The sequence below is a fragment of the Lutra lutra genome, chromosome 3, assembly GCF_902655055.1.
Source record: "Lutra lutra chromosome 3, mLutLut1.2, whole genome shotgun sequence".
Taxonomy (NCBI): Eukaryota; Metazoa; Chordata; class Mammalia; order Carnivora; family Mustelidae; genus Lutra; species Lutra lutra.
Genome location: NC_062280.1, coordinates 138328311 through 138351599, shown reverse-complemented (window position 1 = coordinate 138351599; position 23289 = coordinate 138328311). Strand labels below are relative to the sequence as shown.

Genomic DNA, 23289 nt, shown 5'->3' with positions numbered 1-23289 from the left:
TTAAGCTTGCATAAACTCACCCAGGTGACTTTCTTATAAGACATCATGTGTTCTGTTGTTCTGTGATCACACTGAGACTGACACTCTTTAGTCCAGCAGCTCTATCATGTCTGAGAGAGGCCCCTTTGGTAATGGGGACTTCTGGATGGTGGTGAACTTGGGGTTGGCGCAGGCAGGAAAGAGAGGGATGGAAGGAAATGGATAGTTTTGTTTTTTTTTAAACAACTAGGCATGCCCATCTACAGTGGTATACCTCTCCCCCTAGTGAGAACCACTGTTCCGGGCTGTGTTTCTAATGGCTGTCCATACTCTCCAGCTTCCTCTGGGATGGGGAGAAGACAGTGTCACGTCTCTGTGGACCATGCTTTATCAATCTCCTTTATGATGCTTTATGGGTTATTTTCTTGTCTCTTGGCTTTTAGCGCATCAGAGCAGAGTGACGATGATCCTGTTTGTCCTGGAGCTGGAGTGGGTGCTGAGCACGGGGCAGGACAAGCAGTTTGCCTGGCACTGCTCGGAGAGTGGGCAACGCCTGGGAGGTTACCGTACCAGTGCCGTGGCCTCGGGCCTGCAGTATCCTTTGCTGAACAAAAATCCCTTGGTGGGAACTTAGCTGTTGTCTCCTTTCTTTCATGAAAAGTTTGGGTATGTGCAACTTGAAAGTTTGTTATTTGCTGAGTTGCCCTGCTGATTAAGATTCTCATTGACTTGACTGGTAACACAAATCATGGAGGGTCCTCACGGAGGTGGGTGAAAGTGAGGTGATTTCCCCCCAAATAACAGATCCTGCTGAGCAGCTTGTAAGGTGACTGTGACACAAGTCTGACATCCAGACAGGACGCAGTCCAGATTTCTGAATGTCAGCTGTCGGAAGGAATTCTGGAACAGGGAGATAAAACCATCAATGAAAGACAGCCTTTACCTACAGAAGTAATTTGCATACAGATATTAAGGTTGTGAAGAACCACCAGAATCCTATTTATTTTAAAATATTTATGGAGAAGCTACAGGGCCACAACCACTAGTAGGTTAACTGGTATTTACACGGTAATAGTACAGACTTTGTTCCAGGTATAAGGCCCTTCCAGGATATGTAGAATGATACTAATTCTTATCCCCCAAGTCTCGAGACCTATACGCCTGGTGTGAATATCGCTCATGCTGGGTAATCCTCAAGTCCGGCCCACTGGGCTGCAGCATACACGGGCTTGACTGGTGTGAAACCCGGGGCGGTGATGCTGCGTAAGGAACAGCAGGCCCTGGGCTTCTTGGTTTAAAAAGCAGAGAATCGGGACGCCTGGGTGGCTCAGTTGGTTGGACGACTACCTTCGGCTCAGGTCATGATCCTGGAGTCCTGGGATCGAGTCCCACATCGGGCTCCCAGCTCCAGGGGAGTCTGCTTCTCACTCTGACCTTCTCCTCGCTCATGCTCTCTCTCACTGTCTCTCTCTCAAATAAATAAAATAAAAATCTTAAAAAAAAAAAAAAAAAAAGCAGAGAATCACTCTCCACCTTGTGATGAATGAGGGAATACATGGAAACAGATCACTTGTCAGCAAAAGCAGGAAGAAATAGTAAGACTTGCTTTCAGATGTTCATCTCATATTTATAAAATGCCTACTCAGTGATTCTAAACAAATCTGACAAAGTACTTTGCTGTCTCCTTGCAGACGGGCGACAGTAGCTGTATTTGTGTGTGTGTGTGTGTGTGTGTGTGTGTGTGAATGTTAGCTAATGGCACTCCTCTTTTTTTTTCTTGTTTTCCTCACTTGGAAGAGCAAGATGATGAAACTAAGGATGGCCATCGTGGAAGGTTCTAAAAATGGCAAGTTGCCAAGCAGGCCAGAAATGAGAGTGATAAGGAGCGGCAAGCAGGATCAACTTATCTTTGAGAGGGTGATACCCGCTGTTAAGAAACCTGAGTTTACTTTCTAAAAGCCAGTTGACATAAGTCTAATGCCTGAAATATATGAACTCTCTTGTCGTAGTTGACTGATTTCTTACAGTATTAGAATTGGAAAGGCCCTTAGTGGTCATCTGGGTCAACTCCTCATTTTACAGATGAGTCATCTGAAGCGCAGAAAGGGTCTCCTGCCTTATCTGCAGCCATCCTGCTAGTATGTCAGAAAGTCACCAGAACCCAGGTCTTCTGCCTTGCACTGTTTTCTCCCATCATACCATGTTACCCTTTTTTTTTTTTTTAAAGATTATTTATTTATTTATTTGATAGAGAGAAATCACAAGTAGGCAGAGAGGCAGGCAGAGAGAGAGGAGGAAGCAGGCTCCCTGCTGAGCAGAGAGCCCGATGTGGGGCTCGAACCCAGGACCTGGGATCATGACCTGAGCCGAAGGCAGCGGCTTAACCCACTGAGCCACCCAGGCGCCCCCCATGTTACCCTTTTGAGACCAGAATGGTGCCAATAGAATTTGTTCGTACTATGCTGGCTTCTACATCACTAGCTACACCTAAAAGATACATCTTCTTTATTACTTAGCCAAGCCAAGGAATATAGAAAAAAGGCAGATCTTACCCTTAAGAAGTTTACTTTTTAAGCTATCTGAAAATGAGAAACAACACGAATGCCCAGAATCGAAAGTCTCCTGACTGTGGTGGTCCCTGACCCTTCTCTTTAGGCATCTTCTAAAGTCACCTTCATTTTTCAGCTGTTTCCTTTGACCACACCATGTGGTTTACCAAGCTGAAAAAATCATGTGATCCAATATCAGAAGCGTGTGTGTGTGTGTAAAAGCCTCTGGGTTCATTTCCCAGTGTAACCATCTAGTTCAGCCTTGCTGTTAATGGGGAGGGGAGCTTCAGGCTCTTCTAGAAGATTCCCTCACCTTCCACATTTTGCTTCTTCATCTCCGAGTTTGGAGCCACAGTGCCTGCCCTTACTCCTGATTTAAGAATGGCCTTACAGCCTTCTATCTCTGATAAGTTTCCGATGCTCTGTGCACACTGCATAACTTCATGTTACTTTTTCAGAGGGTGTCGTATGGGAAACATGCGACTTTCCCAGGGCTGGAGGGTTTTTTCTGGAAGGTGCCCAGTGCATAGATTGTTAACAGTGTAAACATAGTCATACAGTGTTGGGATTCACACTAAAATCCAACTTTTTTTTTTTTAAAGATTTTATTTATTTATTTGACAGAGATTACAAGCAGGCAGAGAGACAGTCAGAGAGAGGAGGAAGCAGGCTCCCTGCTGAGCAGAGAGCCCGATGTGGGGCTCGATCCCAGGACCCTGGGATCATGACCTGAGCTGAAGGCAGAGGCTTTAACCCACTGAGCCACCCAGGCGCCCCTAAAATCCAACTTTTAAACACATTTCTTCATGGGAATCCTCCACCCCACCTCTTTCCTCTTTTTTCTGCCACCTGTCATACTTACAGGTTTCTTAAGGAAGAAGTTCTGCTGAAACAACATAAAATATTAAGAATAATATCAGTACCCTAATGTCTCTTCCTAGTGGACAGTGGTGGTGTTACATAAGAAACTTCCACAGATGAACCACCTTTTTCCCATCTCCAACTCAAATGGTCATTCATCCACATCAGCAACAGAGAAAAATCAGGTTGAGTTAGCCTTTTTTTTTTTTTTTTCTTTGTTCTGGCCTCATAGGGGAGGGGAAGAAGTACGTGTGCAGTGGAAATAACCAAAATTCAAGTAGAGAAATAAAGGAAGCTTCAGCTTTTAGTCTTGTCATTTGACTGTGTTTCAATCCCATTTTTCATGCTTCTGCAGAAATAATTAAGGTACTCTCCGTTTCAAGATTTTATTCATGTTGTAGGTATTTCCAGGATGTCACCCTATATAGGACAAGGTCTTTTCATCAGGAAGTCTCTTAGATCTATTCATATTCAGGGCAAGAGTACTGGAAAGCTATAAGATTATCTTGATTTTTATATTAATGACGGTCATGCTGGCTTTGAGGTTGTACTGTAATTTTATTATTTCAGTTCTCTTTCAAATAGCTTTTGCTGCATTTATATTTTTTTACGAGACTGCTACTATTTACCTGCCATCATAAAGACTGTCAGGTATCAGAGTGCATTTGTTTCTTCATCTGTGTCCTTATAATTAATCTAGGTAAACGTAAGGTGATCTTAGTCCACATCAATCTTAATATTGTTTTACATATATCTCCCTTGTTCTTGAGACTGGAAGAATTTGTGGTGCCTTGTTCTTCACTTATGATGAAAATTTTCAAAACATGCACCATCTGGGAGAAGAGGCTGTAATGGACACTCACATACTCATCAGATCCAGGATTGATTCTTCGATCTTTTTGGCTTTTTCTCTCTCCTTGCTGGAGTATTCAGAAACAGATTTCAGACCTAATGTCATTTCATCCTTACCAACTTCATTGTGCGCCACTGAAAAATACAGAATTTTAGTAATCACGATGCTATTATGACTCCTAAAAATTTATAACCATTACTTGATGCTATAGAATAATTGATCCATTTTCACATCTCACTTACTGGCTTTTTCCAGTGAGTTGATTTGAAATCGGGTCCAGACACAGTTCGCAAATTGACTATGGTTGTCCTATTCTAAATCTCTCGATCTAGAGCAGTGATCTCCTCCCCCCCCCTTTTTTAAAGATTTTTATTTATTTATTTGACAGAGGTCACAAGTAGGCAGAGAGGCAGGCAGAGAGAGAGGAGGAATCAGGCTCCCTGCTGAGCAGAGAACCCGATGCGGAGCTCGATCCCAGGACCCTGGGATCATGACCTGAGCCAAAGGCAGACGCTTTAACCCACTGAGCCACCCAGGCACCCCTCCCTTTTTTTTTAAATCCTCCTATAACTTGTTGGAGATATAGAGTCCATGTTCCTGGAGGCAGCCAGGAAGTGATCTGAAGTGATCTGTGCTTCCTCATGATGTCATTTCATCACTTCTACCTATACTTCTCCCATGTTTTTTTTGTAAGCTGGGGGTTACCTCTACAGTCTTGGTTCAGTTCAGATCCAGCTTGTGGTTGTGCTGTCTGGTTCCTAGTGCTTGCAGCAGGAGGCATCTAGTGGTGGGTTGTCACCCCTTCCCATCAAGGCCCAAATTGGTCAGTTTTTCAGGTGGTGACCCCTGGGTCGCTGTGGCACTGACCCGCTCATCAGCCTTGCCTTTATTGGTCTCTCCTGAACCAGTTCTTTTGTTAGGGTCACAAAAATGGTGATTGTGTAATCGGATCATTTACTCCACATGTGTTATTTGGAATTCTTTATAAAGTAGAACTTTCCCTCATTTAACTAGGGCTATTTGAGATACATTTAGTGTGGGAAAAGCAACATAAATTCTTAATTATCTTTAATTGCTCATTTTCAGAGTAGAGATTCAGTGCCCTGGTTACCTCCAGTAGGTGTCTTTTTTTTTTTTTTTTTTTTGAGCATTATTATAAACTCCTTTAAGGTTCTTTTTTTAAATAATATATCCAGTAGGTTTCAGTAATTTGCCTTTTTTGATGGTAGTATTGTCCCATTGTTGGCCAGTAAGCGTTCCATCATACTGGCTCCAGTGTCTTTTGCTATAATCTCACTTAATTTTTTTTTAAGATTTTATTTATTTATTTGACAGACAGAGATCACAAGTAGGCAGAGAGGGAAGCGAGAGGAGGATGGGGGGGAGAAGCAGGCCCCCTGCTGAGCAGAGAGCCCAATGTGGGGCTCCATCCCAGGACCCTGGAATCATGACCTGAGCCGGAGGCAGAGGCTTTAACCCACTAAGCCACCCAGGTGTCCCCCCACTTGCTTTTGATAGAGAGCCTTTGACAAAATGTGTCTTAACCTTATCTTGTACTTTCCTGTCCCTGTCCTGAATTAGCCATTTCTTTTAGTGAGGAGTAGTATTCAGAGAGAGCTAGGGAATATATGTGTGTATATTTCTGAAAAGAAAATAAATATTTCATATAATAAATTCAGATTTAACATTATAGGGTTTCTACTTTATTTTTGTACTTGATTCTTTTACCTTGAGCTGAAAATTGTGTCTTCTAAAACATTAGCATATCTGCTTTATCCTGTGGTACATTTAAGCTGTTTCAAAATAATAATAGCAGTATTATAGCAACAAGACTATGGAATGAGATTTTAGATTTCCTTGCAGTTCTCCTTGTCCTTGGAATACATTCTCCCAAGGATGTACAGTTGAAACACTGTTTTAGAGTCACTTGAATAATTCTGTTAACTGTGGTTATATCACCAACTTGATAGTTAGGTTCATTGATTTTACTTTATTGGAAATTTAGGGGATTTTTTTCTTTTAAATTCATACATATTTTTAATATGTAAAATAATGACATGATTCCAGAATGGAAACTATGACAAGAGAAGTCTCATTATCATCCCTGTCCCTTCAGCTCGTTTCTCCCTTCTGCGTAGGCAGCCACTTGTGTGAGATCTTGATTTATCATTCCAGAGCTTCCTTTTGTAAAATAACTCTGCCCCCCCTCCTCCCTGCAAGACACACACACACACTTCTCTAGTCCTCTCTGTCTTAGGCAAAGATAGTGTAGCTTAAATACCTTGGCTTGTTTTCCCCGCTTTATAATATACCCTGGAAATTTCTCCATGTCCGTTTGCTTATGATATGGAGCTCCTTTCCCCCCCAATATTGCATGGGTATATCCTAGTTAATTCAGTAAGTGCCCTTTTGTTGGAATTTTTTTGTTGCCTTCAAACTTTAGCTATTTAATATAGTGTGGCCCGGGGGCACCTGGGTGGCTCAGTGGTTGAGCCTCTGCCTTCGGCTCGGGTCATGATCTCGGGGTCCTGGGATCGAGTTCTGCATCGGGCTTTCCCGGCCGCGGGGAGCCTGCTTCCTCCTCTCTCTCTCTCTCTCTCTGCTTGCCTCTCTGCCTGCTTGTGATCTCTCTCGGTCAAATGAATAAAATCTTTAAAAAAAAAAAAGAAAGAAAGAAAGAAAGAAAAATAGTGTGGCTCGAATAGCCTCCGGCATGCATTTTGTACTTTGGCCAGTGTATCTGTGGGATAGATCTCTAGATGTGGCATTACTAGGTGTTATCAACCCCACAAGCTCAGCTAGAGACTCAGTGCCTTAGGTTTGTACTGGAGACTAGTCACGTAGGCAGCCTCTCTCTGACAGGTACCGAAATTCTGGACTAAGTAGAAAAGCAGGTATTTGGCATAAACCATATTCTGTGTACAGTTAAGGCACAGGGAGCCACTCTTGTCTGCTAAAGGTGGGACCCTCCAGAAATCCAGGTTGTGAGACACCAACCCAGCCTTGTAAGCAGTCTTTCGAAGGCTAGCATTCGGGTCTGGTTTGACTCACACATTTTCATTTTCACACACCGTTTTCATTTTCATCTTCATTTCTTCTTGAACTTTGTGTTCATACGTTTTACCCATTTCTGTCAGGTTTGTGGTTGCTTTCTTCTTGATTTTTCTTTTTGCGTTAGGGATTTGGCCCTTTGTAACATAAGTTACAAATATTTTTTCCAGTTTGTCTTTTGGCTTTGCTGCTGATATCTGTTTGTTGTTGATGTTTCTAGACTTGGCCGTTTTGTTCCAGGGGTCTGTTTGTCTGTTTATGCACCAATACCACATTTCTAATTACAGAGCTTTTGTAACATGTTCTATTATCTGGTAGGGCTAACTTCCCCTATCACATACCACATTGCTCTTATTTTCAGAGTATTCCTGGCCCTTCTTGTTTATTTTTTATATGAACTTAAACTTCCCCAGCTCTGAGAGAAAAAAAAAAAAAGTTCTGTTATTTTTATAGGGATTAGGTTAAATTTGTAAATTAATGTTGTAAGGAATGACATTACCATGTGATGTCTTACTGTCCCATAATGCTGCATCTTTTACTTCGTTGTGTCTGCTTTTGTATCTTTTAGTGTTAACATCCAAGCTTTCTTCATATGGGATTTACACGTTTCTTGGGTTTATGTATGTATGTATGTATGTATGTATGTACGTACTTAAATCCCTCCACTCAATTTTGAGAAACGATCCTTAATGTTTCCATGATAGATTTGATGTTGAAACCCGGCATGTGTTTATTGGTGACCAATCAGGCCAAGTAACCATCCTCAAACTGGAGCAAGACAACTGCACCCTGGTCACAACATTCAGAGGACACACAGGTGGGACTGCAAGCCATATCTCCACGTGCTGCGCTTACGGTGACATATCACCGGCCGCGTGTTCTGGCGTTGTGCTGCCATGTTGTGAAAGTGACAGAGTACAGTGTGCACAGATAGGAATGATACATTTAACTGATTTCAGAATGGTTCAGTAAGATACAGTGTCAGAAATTTTCCACAGTTTTCAGTGCACACAAAAAAAGGAGCCATTCTGTTTCAGAACTGTTGGTGATTTGGTTCTGTGTCCTGTCGCACTGGAGAAAGCTAGTGTTGGCGTATGTTGATGAGACATTGTTTAAGGCCATGTGGCAACTGCACCAACCCCGGAAGGCTGAAAAGACAGCTGCCTCAGTTTGTCCTTTCCATCCTTGGAGCGAGAAGATGGTGTGCAAGACAGACTCCCCCACTTCTAAGACAAGTGAAATAAAAAAATATGTTCATTGTTTAGCTAGGCTACATAAAAAGGTACAGGCTCCTTTTTGACTTCTTCTGGGCTCTTCTGTTATTTAGGATTTGTTTGTTGGGGAGAGAATCAGGATCTCAGGATCATGTAAGCAAGGTAATATAAAATAATCCATGCTTAGCCTCTGAAACACTTGAATAGTTGATAATGATTCAGGTTTTTTTTAAATATTTTATTTATTTATTTGACGGACAGAGATCACAAATAGGCAGAGAAGCAGGCAGAGAGAGAGGAGGAAGCAGGCTCCCTGCCGAGCAGAGAGCTCGATGTGGGGCTCAATCCCAGGACCCTGGGATCATGACCTGAGCCGAAGGCAGAGGCTTTAACCCACTGAGCCACCCAGGTGCCCCAATAATGATTCTTTTTTACTAGTATTCTTAATATGTGATGTTGACCCTGGGAAATGAGTCACTGCCTGTTTTCATGGTTATTAATGGGCTTTTTATGTCTCCTACAGATTACCAACCTATGATTTAGTACAGAATAAGGTTCATACTGAGTTTAGATGGCATATAAGAACACAAGTAGGTGAATAGGGATGTAAAATGGGATAGTGCCTAGATCATAAGGGATTTCCTCAGGGGGAAAAAAGGAATGCATAAAGAGGAAATAGAATCCAGGGGAAAAGAGTCCTAAAAGATAATCTTAACTATCTGTGTTTCTGGGAAGAAAAACACATAGAAGCATCCCCTGTGGATAGGACCCAGATCTTTCCTGATTGGGTTTCTCTTTTTAGCCACCTACACCCTGGGTAAGCCTGGCCTGATAGGGACCCAGAACTGTTCCCACCTCAGGAACCTTAAACTTCTTCGTTTCACTGCTGACTCAGTCTTCTAATCTTTAGATTTTCTAAGCCCTGCCTCCGGCCCCATTTGCTCTTGTCGGTGTTGACCAGTCAGTCTTCAGTCCCTCATTCCCCCATGTCTGCGCCCCATCCTCTCTGGCTTTCCAGAGGGGTGTCACTTCAGTAACGAGCCGCCCAGAGCTCTTGGTTCAGGTGCCCTGGTGCTTCCTGGAAGGACAGGTGCCCCATTCACTCTGTCCCCGTGGGGCTGCGTCAAGTCACACATAAGCCTCAGGCTACCATTACCACTGCCCATTCAGCATTCCAGTCCACCTGCCAGTGTTGCCTCAGTCCCTCCACACAGCCCCTCCACAGTCCCTCTATACTCCCCAGGACTTCTCCAGACCTTCACTGCTCTCCCCAAGCCCCTGTCCCCTCCCCCAGCTCCTCCTTCAAAGAAGAATAGAGGTGATCAGATAGAGGCTTCAGAAATGTTCTTCCTCGGAGCGCCTGAGTGGCTCAGTCAGCTAAACGTCTGACTCTAGATTTGGTCATGATTTGGGATCGAGCCCCAGCTCCTCGCTCAGTGCTTGAGATTCTCTCTGTGTCCCGTTCTGCCCCACCTCCCCCCATGCCCCTGTGCAGTCTTGTGCGCTCTCTCTCAAATAAATAAATCTTTTTAAAAAAACATTTTTTTTCTTGCCTGCCCTATATTCCTCTCCTCTACCTACCTTCCTCTACCCCTTCCTCATCTCTGACTCTCCTGCCTCACTGAGGAGTCTCCTGTCCTCTGGCCCGGAGCCGATTCTCTTGGGGTCTCCACATCAAAAACTGTTCCCTTTGTCTCCCCTTGACTGACTCATTCTTCTCAGTATATTAACATGTTTAAATGTGTTGGCTTTCTCTTCAACCAACAAAACCCTCTCAATCCTGTATCCTGTTGAGGCAGTTTTTGCCTTATTCTCTTTAACAGCTGTGCTGCTTTTTTCTTTTTTTTTTTTTTTAATTATGGTAAAATGTACATAATCGAAAACTCACCATTTTCATCATTTTTAAGCTTGCAGCTCAGCGGCATTAAGGACATTCATACAACATCTATACAACATTTTCTGTATTATAAAACTGCAGCTCTGACCCCATTAAACACTGACTCCCAGGCCCCCACCCCCAGCCCCTGGCAGCCACCATTCTACCTTCTGTCTCTACGGATTTGCCTGCTCTGGGTGCCTCACAGGTATCCTGCAGGATGCGTTGTTTTGTGACTGGCTTCTTTCACTTGGCATGATGTCTTCATGTTGTGGCAAACAACAAGGCTTCTTCAAAGAATATCATTTTCTGGCTGCTTCAGATTCTTTACCTCTCATTTGCCTTCCACCCACCTGCAGTTTGGCTTGTCTCTCGCTCCTCTGACACTGCTGTCCCCAAGGTGGCTGGTGACCTGCTGGTTGCTGTATCCAGTGGACGTGTTTTAAACCATATCACACTTAACCTTCCGCAGTGTTATACATCGTGGCCCTTCCTTCTTGCTTGTAACAGACCTCCCTTTGGCTTCCATGACACAGTCTCTCCCAGTTTTCTTCTCCTTCTCTGACTGTTCTTTCTCATCTCCTTAGTGATCTTTTTTGGTGAGTTCTGCCCTGGACCCTGGTCTCTTTACACGCATTGCTCTCCCTAATTGATCGCAGCCACTGTTCCCTATCATAGAAATAAAAGGTATAGTTATTTCCTCAAATTCTTCACAGCCGTGAAAGACAGGAACCAGAGAGTGACAGGGCGGCAGAGGCAGGGGGAAGCCGGTACAGGGCACTTCCAGGAACACAGAATGAGCGCTTAGCTCAGACAGGTTTGGGAGTCTGTCAGGAAGGCCTTCTCAGCAGAGGTGTTGCTTAACCTCAGATATTTGGGAAGGAGTGAGCGTTGAGTTCATGAAAAAGAACTGAGGAGAGCACTCCAGGCGGAGAAAACCAGTGTCGTCCAAGGCATGGAGATCTGCAAGAGTGTGCTCTCCTGGGAACTTTAGTAACTCCTTTTGGCTGGCATACTGAGTCTGCGGTGGCGGGCAGCCAGAAAGGAAGTGAGAGTCCATTTGGATCACTGAGGCAGTAGCCTGACGTCAATGCGAAACTGTAAAAGAGTTTTAAGCAAAGACATTAACCTGGTCAGAATTTAAAAGATTGTTCTGGCAGCAGAATAGAGAACATAATTGGAAAGCTAGTAGGAAACTGCCCCTCTGAATGTGGCAGGAGGAATGGGAAAGCCAGGAGTGGATGGGCCCAAGGTGAAATTTTGGTGCTGACTTCGGCATGCCGGTGACCAGACTGGGTAGTTCCCAGACTTGGTTTAGGCAGAGGCGGCTTCCAGCCTGGCTCCTTGGTAGGCAGCCATTCACTGTATGGCTGAGAGTGGTGCTCTGAGCTCCCTGTTGCTGCCCCTAGGCCAGAAAAGGGGTGTAGCTGTTTCTTACTGCTGCGTGGGGAGCCAGAAGTGGCCTGAGGGTTTCCTGTCTTCTGGGTTAGTCGGAATAATAAAATGTCAGCTTGGCATTATGCCTTACCTTTCTCAGAGTTTAAAGCATTCTTTTATGACTTTATCATGAAGTATCTTTGAGGAAGACCAGATGTGGCCCAGGAACGTTGCTAATTAACAGGAAGGCAAATGTAGCTGGTCACATAGTCAGCTTACTACTGTTATCCATAGACAGTGGTATGCACCCACCGTCAGTCTGGCTACAGCACAGCTCATTCATCTGTAGCCAGAGCAGGGATGTCTAAGAGATTCCTTGATGATGCAGACATATTGTTGAGCTCCTCCTCTCCATTCAGCCCATCCTGGGCCCTGAGAGGTCCCAAACTCTGGGAAAAGGGGTTTTGAAGGATTAATCTCATTCCCTTAAACCCCAAAACAAAGACTTTAAGATGAACCCAGATCCATTAAAGAATGATATTGGGGGTCTTAGCAGTCCAGATCCAAACTCAGAAGCACACAGTCTGGTATGTATACAGAGTCCTAACCATTCACCCATCACTCTGTTACAGTACAGAAGGTCATATAAAAATGTGGGTTAGAGATGACAATGGCCTAATACCACAGGCCAACATAGCATTTACTAATCCGTGGGGACCTAGGAAACTAGTTTTATGTTCCTTTGCTCCCTCTGCTGGTTTTATTTCTGGAACTAAATGCTAGGTATCATAGTTCTTTGCTATTTCTGCAGAAATCAGAAAATACTTCTACCAAAAAGTCCTACTAACTTGAACAAAGGCAGGAGGGAGAATCAGATTTTAACTGTTGGAAATCCATAGTATCAGTAAAGTAACTTTTTTCTTTTATGTCTAAGGGTTATTTTGATTAGTATGAACGTACTAGAAACAGAAGGGCTTGAACAGAACTTGCCAAAGCACACTATTTAACAAAAAAACACAGACTTGTTCATTAACTATTAGGGAAATTATTGAAAGTTACAGTATAACTATAACAAAAATAACTAAAACAAGGAGAGGCATAGTTCAATGCCAATACACAAGTTCAAATCATTAAACTGCGATCATTAAACCAGTAAACACAGGTAGTTCCTCAAAAGGTTTTGAGTGCAGCAAGTACCGTGATTCCCCAGTGCTCTCAGAGGCTGCTTCGGAAGCAAAGAAGAGGGCTTCCCTCTCCAGGGCGCTAATGGGAGACTTCCAGGGAAGTGGTGTTTGAATGAAACCTTAACGAGAAAGAGGAGTTACCCAGGGGATGAGATCATTCTAGGACCCAGGTGTGTGAAACAGGTATTTGGAAGGGAGTCGGCAAGTGTGAGCAGCCGTATGGCCACCTGTGGGTGGTGTGGAGAGCCAGAGGCGAGGAGTAGAGATTGAACTCCCAGGCAATGTGAGTGGAGAACGACGGCCATTGTTCTCAGGCACTGTGAGATCAGTGATGATCACACGACATCACACATCACACATCAGTGATGAAGTATGAGCAGGGCGGTGGCCTGCTTTCCATTCTAACAAGTCAGTGTGGCAGCGGTGGCACTAGATTGAGGGGGGACAAGAATGGATGTGCAGAGACCATTTCGAAGGATGGCTGCTGCCAGAGCCCCCACTTGTTTGGACTGGGAGGATGGCCGTGGGCGTGGCAGGAGGTCTTTTTAGGAGATCAAGCGGCACTTGGCTTTTGGGTGGGGACATCCCAGGTTTCTGTTGGAAGCATTTGGGTGGATGGTGATGCTGTTTGCTGACACCAGGAGCACTGGAGGTTGGAGCGGTCTGGGAGGAGAGATCCCGGTGCTTGGAGATCCCCTGGGGAGGCGGCAAGGAGATAGCGGCATGTCTGTTGGTGGATCTCGGGAGCAAGGGGTCGCCTGCAGGTAGAGCACATTCAGCTTTACAGCAACCTCCTCACTTCAGCAAAATGCAGCAGCTGAAAGGTCAGAGACTTAATTCAAGAGACCTTGTGTTCTGGGGACTTGCTTCATCGCTCTCCTGTCGTCACAGGGAGCCCGCACACCTTCTTCACCTTGTAGGTGGGATGGCACGCTCTGGGCGAGGTGCCCCGTCACACCAATAAGGACAGACCCAGCCGTTTCCAGCCCCAACTTTGCAACACTTCACATAGTCTCTCTAGCTTTTTTGCAAGATACATTGTAAAAGCCTCTAAAAAATGAGCTCACTGTGCGTTTTTGTGACACGTATTAAATTTCTAAAAGTTTTCCTCCTCTTTGATCTGGTGCATGCTTGGGAATCTCTTCTAACTAAATAGGAACATGATCAAAGATTTACAAATAAAAATGTTCATCTTAGCAAAATTTATAATAATTAAAAGTTGGGAAAAATGTAACAGTAAGTGAAATAAGGTACATCCATGTGTTGGGATATTATGTAATTTTTCATTTACGAGAAAATAGAAAATTTTGTTTTGACAAAAACATTTATTTTTAAGAGTAAATTCATTTCTGTTGGAAACTGCTCTAGCAGTCCTATATTATGCAGGTCAAAGGTAGGGAAAAGATATCATGAAATGAGGGGAACAGAAAGATGGAGGAATCTGAAGAGAAGTAAAATGAAATAGAAGAAATTGGGGCGCCTGGGTGGCTCAGTGGGTTAAGCCGCTGCCTTCGGCTCAGGTCATGATCTCAGGGTCCTGGGATCGAGCCCCGCATCGGGCTCTCTGCTCAGCAGGGAGCCTGCTTCCTCCTGTCTCTCTACCTGCCTCTCTGCCTGCTTGTGATCTCTCTCTGTCAAATAAATAAATAAAAAATCTTTTAAAAAAAATGAAATAGAAGAAATGATGTTTGTGATTTGAAATATCATAAATCCAGAAACCCACATCCACCATAGCCCAACACTGTGGATGAGGACTGTGCCAAGGTGCGGGTCTGCCCTGCTCTGGAATGCAGGCTCGCTGGTGGCAGTTGCCTTTCTTGAGCTGCCCAAAGCATCTGTAAGAATGACTGTTCAGGAAGGTGTCTGCTGAGGGCTGCTGGAACACCGTCCTGTCAGCAGCTCTCCTCTCCACTCCTCTGTGCCCTCCACCCCCCCACACACACCCCCCCGTGACTCAGTGTGCTGCCTTCCCATCGGCCCCCATCCCAGGGCTCTGCCAGATGCCTCTGCAGTGATGGCTTATTAATCTTCTTTATTGTCTCCCATTACTCTCTGCCATGCAACTCACAGGCAGGTGCGTAAACATTTATTAAGCACCTACTGTGTACCAGGAACTGGGTACTGCTTGAATACTAAGATACAGAACGTAAAGTCTCCTGTGGGAGATAAATAATCTGATAAAGTTCCTATGCAGTGTTTGAGTTTGAGGATAGAAACACACACAGAAGTGGGCACCTCACTTGAATTGAGAGTGTTGGGGAAGGCTTCCTGTAGCAGACAGTGCCTGAGCTCCACCTTGAAGAAAGAAAGGGTTACTTGAGTGATCAGAAGTAAGACGGGCACTCCAGGCGGAGGGAGTAGCCACGTGTTCCATGAGCGAATGCTCCACCAAACACAGCCTGCACGCCCTTCTTGTTCTCCAGACTAATCCCACAATCTTAGGCTCCGTTTGTGTTGAAGTAGGATCTGAATCTTGATTTGATTATATCCACAGAGCCTAACCTGGTGTCTGCCTTGTGGAAGATGCGGAGAACAAGCCGGTTGCACTGATTTGCAATGAGCGCTATGGTTTGTGCTTTATACCCCAGCCTCCAAGAGACACCATTGTTAGGACATGTACCTAGAGCTGGGACGGACCTCAAGAGTTATTTGTTGTTCTCCCCAGTCCCCTCCTCCTTCCCGTCTTGAAGCTTTTTCTTCCATTTTTTCATCTCTTAACTGAAGCGCAGTGGAAGACCCTGAGCCCTCGGGGTGTTCACAAGCTGATCCGGGACCACTTGGGTTCAGTGGTAACATGGCCTTGGTTTCCTTCAACGTGAGACAGCTCTTTGGTCTTCCTTTGTCTTTCATGACCTTGGCGTTTTTAAGTACTAGCCAGAATGTCCTTCCATTTGAGTTTGTGTTGTTTCCTCATGGTTAAATTCAGGTGATGCATTTTTTATAAGAATACCATGGAAGTGATGTTATGTCCTTCTCAGTGGATTGTGTCAAGAGGCACATGATACTGATTTATCCTGTTTCTGGTGATGTTAATGTTGATCATTTGGTTAAGGTAGTGTCTGCCAAGTTTCTCCACTTTAGTCAGCCTTTTATAATTCAGAAGTATTTTATGAGGAAGTATTTTGAAACTGTATAAATACTGTTTCTCATCATATTTCTGTCCAGTAATTTTACTATCCACTGAGACTCCATTGATGACTCTTACTAGAAACAATTATGACTGTGGTGTTTGCCAGATTGTGCTTTTTCTAGTCATTATCTCTTCTACAATTTTGGTTGGATTTTTTTTATAAAGAAAAACTTTACTTCTCCCCCATATTTATTTGTTTTTTCCATTGTTTATACCAGTATGGGCTCATGAGTTCTTAATTATTTCTATGTGTGAGAATTTGTTACTACCACTCAACTTATTTTCTCGCTCAAATTGTCCCCCAGATTTGACCAATGGGACACTGGCTTCTTCACGCTGGCTTTTGTGACTTTTTGACTGTCCCTTTTTTTTTTTTTTTTTTTTTTGAAGATTTTATTTATTTGAGAGAGCATGAGAGAGAGAGAGATCACAAGTAAGGGAGAGGGGTAGAGGAAGAAGCAAGGAGCCTGATGCAGGGACTCGATCCCAGGAACCTGAGCCAAAGGTAGACGCTTAACCGACTGAGCCACCCAGGCGCCCCCTCTTCACTTTCTGATATCACATGATGTTCCTGGCTCATCTTGCATACTCTGTGCCTCAGTCCTAGAATTAACTATCCATTCAGCCATTGTTTCTTTCATTGAAGAATAGATAATATATAGAAGCCAGAATCTGGGTGCTCTGTGTGCACCCATTGGCGGGAAGATTGTAGCTTCTAGGCCCTCTCAGTAGACAGAGCTAGGAAATGTATGTGTGTCCCCACACATCTCTATTTCTGTGTCTTCTGTGTTTGTGTGTGTGTACACACACGTGAGTTCATACCGATGCTTCCAATTCCATTCTAATACCAAAGAGTTTATTCTAACCTCCCCCCGCCCCAACAGCTGTAACTATGATGATAGTGAGAAACTCAGCTCTCATTATCCTCCATGTATTTACTTGCTCAGTCCTAAAATACACATGGAATAGCTGCAGAATTGCTGACCTACATAACCCATATACAGACCTACTAACTAAAGTACTATATTTGTGTACAAATCTTATATTTTGCCTTAGGATGTGTCGTCAAATTACTGTTTTCCAAAGTGGCTTTTATCAGTTCTCCCCCTGCCCCACTTCATTGTGGTCGGACCATTCATTTGTAATACAGTTAGGTTCACTAGTTTCTGTTCATATTTCTATTTTGGGTCCATACCCTACCCCCCCACCAAACATACCCCTTGTTGATTTTATTTACTTATTTTTGAGTATGTGAAACATGAATATGGTCCCAAAATACAGAACCAAACCAAAAAAATATACTCAGAAAAGTGCCACTCTGCTTCATCCCCTCTCCATTGCTATTCCTGTGCACCTGCTGAAGGTAGCTGAACTCATTCATTTCTTATTTGCAGTTTTTTCTTAGATGAAAGGTAGCACAATGTAGCTATTTTTTGGTGCTTTTCCTTTTTCACTTTGCAGTGTATCCTGGAAATCCCTTGCTGTCCTCCTAAGTGATCTTGTTCGTTGTTTCTCCTAGCTGCAGAACACTGAGCGAGTGCACCATAGTCCGCCACTGTCTTCTGTGAGCATTCTCCTTATGCATGTGTATCTTCTTATTACTCCGTGGGGATGGGGACAGTATCTTCAAGATAAATTCCTGGGAGTGAGATTGCTGGATTAAAAGCCAAGTGCAGGTGTTGTTTGTTGTACGTGGCCTTCCCTGATGCGCTAGTTTGGAGTCTCATTAGCAACGTATGAGAGTGCCTTTTGCCCCCATAGGCGTTCCATGAAAATACGTGTCATGCTTTTCCATTTTCTAGGCCAAGAATTTTGGTAGTGGTTCATGCAAGGATGGTAGTGGTTGAGGTGGTGAGAAGTGCTTAGACTTCAGATACACTTTTGGAAAAAACAATTCAGAGCGTACAGTGGATTGCTTTGGTTGGTGCACTGGTTTTCCAGCCGGGGCCGACTCCAATTCTAAGTACTACACATCAGTGTTAACAGTCTATACCAGTAACTTTTTTTTATTTCCTGACTCATGAAGCCTGTGGTGACTCTCACCTTCCTCTTGGGCCAGCCTAAATTTTTTTTAAAAGATTTATTTATTCATTTTAGAGGGAGGGGACACAAAGCAGCGGGAGGGGCAGAGGGAAAGGGAGAGACTCTCAAGCAGACTGCTTGTTGAGTGAGGAGCCCTGCGTGGGGCTCAATCTCATGGCCCTGAGATCGTGACTTGAGCTGAAATCGAGAGTTGGCTGCTTAACTGACTGAACCACCCGGGCGCCCCTTGGGCCAGTCTCATTGTATATCCCAGTAAATATATGGCATTTAATAGCTAATGCTAACTGCTCTAACAAACAATTTCTAACATTTCAATGGCTTAATGAAGCACCTTACTTCTTGCTTGGGTTACAACCCAGTGCAGGTGTCTCTCTTCCATATGGTAATTCAGGGACTCTGACTCCTTCTAGAATGTGGTTTCTCCATGCCCTGAGTCTTAGAGTCCTTGAAGAGTAGGTACAAAGAGAAAGTGAAAAAGGGACATCTTAACCCCCTTGGCCTGGAAGGAACACAGATTACTTTTTGGGTTCAGTTGCTCAGATCTGGTGACATGCCCCCTAGATACAAGAGGGCCCATAAATATGGTCCCTGCAGGAGAGCACCTTTCCAGGGAGCACTCCATTCATGGCCGGGGAGTGGGGCTCGAGCTGGACAGCTGGCTAACACTGCCACGGATATTTAACCAAGTAAGTTACTTGGGTACTGTGTGGGAATAAATAACGTGCGTTGCAGGATAGAACATCTTGAAGTGTATTACATTGTCAAATACTAAAGAATGTTTAAAAAAAAAAAAAAGGTACAGCATAGTTCCCCCTCCCCTCCCCAGTCTGCGAGGGACAAGTTCAGGAACCCCCAGTGGATGCCTGAAACTACAGACAATACGGAGCCCTGGACATACTGTGTTTAAATCTCCTGTAATACAAGTTATATGAATGGGGTCTCCTTACTGTACTGCACTCACCCTTCTTGGGATGATGTGAGCTGATCCGGGGCCTGCATGATGGGAGGGTGTGAGGTGCATGACGTAGGCTCCGTGCCACAGTGTTAGGCCACTGCTGGCCTTCTAAGATTCCTGTGGAAGAAGGGTCAGCTGCTTCAGGACCGCAGTTGTCCATGGGTACTTAAAACCCCGGGACATGGTAATCGTTGAGTTGAACAGCAGGGAACGAAGAAGCGTTGGTGCACAAAAGGAGGAACAGTATTTAACTTGGAAGGGTTAGTAAGTCTAGTAGAAGAGTTCCAAATAACGAGAATTGTGGATTTTAAAAAAATGTATTTTCATTCGTCTGCTCCTTCATTCATTCAAGAGACCACACTAGAGCCTGTGTGCCACTGGCCATGCTGCTCAGTGCCGTTAGGTGGCGGCAGGAGGCAGACTGCTTAGATTGGCGGGGGCGGTGGTTGCTGTTTACTTGTACATGGGTGGGAGGATGTTGTGCAGGTATGGCGAGAAGCGATGAACCACAAGCCAGAATAGTGGGACTTCCCTCCCCGCCTTTGATCTTAAAAAAAAAAAAAAAAAAAAGAAAGAAAGAAAACCCTTCGAGAATATTATGTAAAAGAAACTTTCCTAAAAGCTTTTAAAGTGCAGCACTTTGTTAGAACAAATTGATCATCTAAATAAGAAAAATGTCAGGTTCTCATAAACAAGATGCTATTTTATGTTCTTTTCAGAATATAATATTATTCAATCATGTAAAAAATGAGTATTTCTCCCATTCTTAAGCATTTGTAGGCTTTGGGCTCATCCTAAATGGAAAAAGTTAATATTGCTCTCATCGTGTAGGGGTTTGATTCATAAAGGGACTACCAGAGAGAAAGATCTGTCATAATATTTTATAGCCACACCAGTAGAGTAATGCTAATAACCAACGTGTGTACTGCACGCTGTGGTTTACAGAGATCTCCTATAGAACTGATCCAACCTGATTATCACCACAGCCCTGTGAGGCAGGCAGGGGCTAGGTCCATAACATCATTAATAATAGTAGTAGTTGTATGTAGATGTTAAGATGTATTGCCGTGATCCCCATTTTACAGTCGAGGAAATGGACACTTCAGGATATAAACGATGAACCTAGAATCTGTAAACTTCAATTCCCACAGAGAGAAAATAAATTTTAAATTCTGGTGTTGTGGTCTAATTGTATCTGTGTTCGAGAATAAGAAAATTCAGTCTAGCTTTTTAAAACTCCGTTCACTTCTTGCCTGTTACTGTCGGTGGGGTGGTAGTTAGAAGTTAAGAAAATACAGTTAATATTTCCAAGTAGTGTGATATTTTCCATTCTTTGAATAACATCTCTTTCTGACAATTAGCTGCCTTTTTCATTTTCTTTTGGTTTTTATAGTAATTGATCTTATGGTATGTTAAATGTGGGGGAAAATGCTGAAGGATCCACTTTTGGGGGGGTTTTTTTGTTTTTTGTTTTTTCATTTCAGGGACTTATTTGTTTATAAGCAGAAGAACTGCACTAGATCCTCACTCCTTTGTGTTCACATTTATTGGTGCATAATACTGTTGCTTTGTGACTAATGTCCAGCTGTGTCTGTCCTCACAGGTGGGGTGACTGCTCTCTGTTGGGACCCTGTCCAGCGAGTGTTGTTCTCTGGCAGCTCAGATCACTCTGTCATCATGTGGGACATCGGTGGGAGAAAAGGAACGGCCATCGAGCTCCAAGGACACAAGTAAGGCTGCTGGTGCTTTTTTTTTTTTTTTTAAGATTTTATTTATTTATTCAACAGAGAGAGATCACAAGTAGGCAGAGAGGCAAGCAGAGAGAGAGAGAGGAGGAAGCAGGCTCCCTGCCGACCAGAGAGCCCGATGCGGGACTCAGTCCTAGGACCCTGAGATCATGACCTGAGCTGAAGGCAGAGACTTAACCCACTGAGCCACCCGGGCGCCCCACTGCTGGTGCTTTTATTAACAAACTCAGGGGTGCTTGGATGGCTCAGTTGTTAAGCATCTGCCTGTGGCTCAGGTCATGATCCCAGGATCATGGGATCAAGCCCCACATCGGGCTCCCTGCTCGGCATGAAGCCTGCTTCTCCTTCTCCCACATACCCCTGCTTGTGTTCCCCTCTTGCTGTGTCTCTCTGTCAAATAAATAAATAAAATCTTAAAAAACAAAAAAACTCAGAGAAAAGATTCCCAGTGGAAAGCTAAGACAGAGGCGTGTGGTCCAGTGTCTGTGGCAGGATCTTAGCGTGGGAAGAAACATTGCAGGAACACAAGAAATGGCCCCTTGGAATTATATCTATGCCGAGGTATGTTTATTTATTTATCCCTCATTTAATTCCATGGAGGATTTGTGAGTGCTTGCAAAAACCGTAAAATAAAATAATGGCAGCAAAGAAATAAAAAGGAAAAATGAGAACCGGGGAGACTTATGGATAAAAATTTGAGAATGTGAGGAAAAAGAACTTAAAAAATATAAGCCAGGAAGGCCTATGGAATTTCAATAATTGAGTTCAAATGTGGCAAGATTCCTGGCAGCATAAGGAAAAGGGGCGAAATAATATCCTTACACTCTATGTTTGGTGCTTCACCAAATACTGATGGAGGTTTCACCTTTATTCAAATCAGGCTCTTCTTCCTTGAGGGGCAGATTTCACAGGGCTGAGAGGAAGAGCAAAGAAAGCTTTGCCTTTCCTTGGAGCCATTCTCAAACTTTGCAGTGTGCAAAGGGGCACGAAGGAATTTGTTAAAATGTAGACTCTTGGACTGTGTCTTTGGAGATTCCAGCCACCAGTCTGGAACTGCAGGTGTCTCTGCTGTCCCAGTCCTCCTGGGCAGCTCTCCTCGTGGCCCTCAGACCACACTCTGACCTGCCCTACCCTGTGCTGCCCGCTGGTCCTGGGGGCAAAGCAGGGTCATGTGCAGAAAAGAACAGGAGATCTGCTTTTGAGCTCTAAAGCTAATCGGAATTGTTTTTAACTTGTAAAGTTTTTACAGTGATGTTAAGAGCAACTCTAGACAGCCGTAAACAAAGGCTCCCGTGAGACAGACTAGTTTTAAGCAGCATTAGCTCTTTCTGCTAATCTACCCAGAAATGCTGATTGTAAAATATTCTCCTAAATAGTTACATCTACAGTTGGGATTATTAGATATGAACGGATTCGATTTTGGAGGGCCTCCTCACAGATAATTATCTTAGTGTTAGAATTTAGTCTTCGAGAAGTAGCTTCTTTCCCACATGAGAGAATAGACCCGTTGTCTGGGGCCTTGCCTGGCTTGTGGGGCCACTCGGAGCTCGTCATCAGCTCATTAGAGGAATCGTTCCCTTGTATTTATCTCCATGACAAGGGGCCATGCATCAGTATTGTGTGAAAGGGTTGACATCATCCATGTAAATGAAGAGAAAGAGAAGGCAAACACAGTCCTATTTAATAATAGTTTTTCTCCAATCTACCAATAATTCCTGTCACCTCAGGCTCTCGGAGAAATAAAAGGCCATTTTTGAGTGAAGATCAGTAATATTTGTTGGGCTCATTCAGATTAGCTCATAACTAGTTTTATTTTTGCACAGTGGTTAATAAAGCCGGCAGGCAACCTTTCATGACCCATCCACAGGGTAGTAAAGTGTAACAGTGCTCGACACCAGCACCATTGCGTGCTGAGTGCCCTCCTACAAACTCTTGATCTGGAAAAGTTGTACCTGTCATTTGGTAAAAAAAGGAGAAGCTATAAAATTGAGACAGAGTCTCTCAGTCCCAGAAAAATGGAACCTGAATGGATAGACCTTCCAGTTTCTAAGGAAAACAGACCTGGCCTTTTCAAAACTGGAACAGACCATACTTGGGAGTCCATCCTGATAATCCACCCGCTTAGGACCTCGGGGGATGGCAGGCTGGTGAGATCAGGAGCCGCCAGTCAGCACTGGCTTTAAACAGGAATAATGGCAGAAGGCCTTTGCCTGGTGCTTTATTTAGCTCAAGCTGAGGAATAAAGGGAGCTCTGTGAGGGGCTCCTCACCACCAGACCTTAGCTTGGGAGGGGCTGCCCAGTGTCACATGGCCGGGAGAAAAGAACTTCCTCAGCATACATTGGGTCACCCTGTTACGAGTGGGTTTGAGTGCCTGAGAGGGAGACGAGGAAGACTCCAGAGCTAATGATAGGAGAATGGGACTCACAGAAGGTGCCAGAAGGAAGGGGCCAGAGCAGCAGGCAGGAAG

At 44.0% G+C, this 23289-nt stretch overlaps 1 protein-coding gene across 3 annotated transcripts in view; it reads left to right on the top strand.

Moving 5' to 3' along the window:
* The window catches only part of WDFY2 (WD repeat and FYVE domain containing 2), a 182860-nt gene that overhangs the window by 135505 nt on the left and 24066 nt on the right, over nucleotides 1-23289 (top strand). For all 3 annotated transcript variants that reach the window (XR_007126161.1, XM_047723336.1, XM_047723337.1), the window contains exons 5-7: nucleotides 423-573; nucleotides 7998-8110; nucleotides 20676-20802. Coding sequence is in view for 2 of the 3 variants with exons in the window: in XM_047723336.1 (XP_047579292.1) it covers nucleotides 423-573; nucleotides 7998-8110; nucleotides 20676-20802 (391 nt within the window). In the remaining variant the exon portion in view is untranslated. The remainder of the gene's footprint in view (nucleotides 1-422; nucleotides 574-7997; nucleotides 8111-20675; nucleotides 20803-23289) is intronic.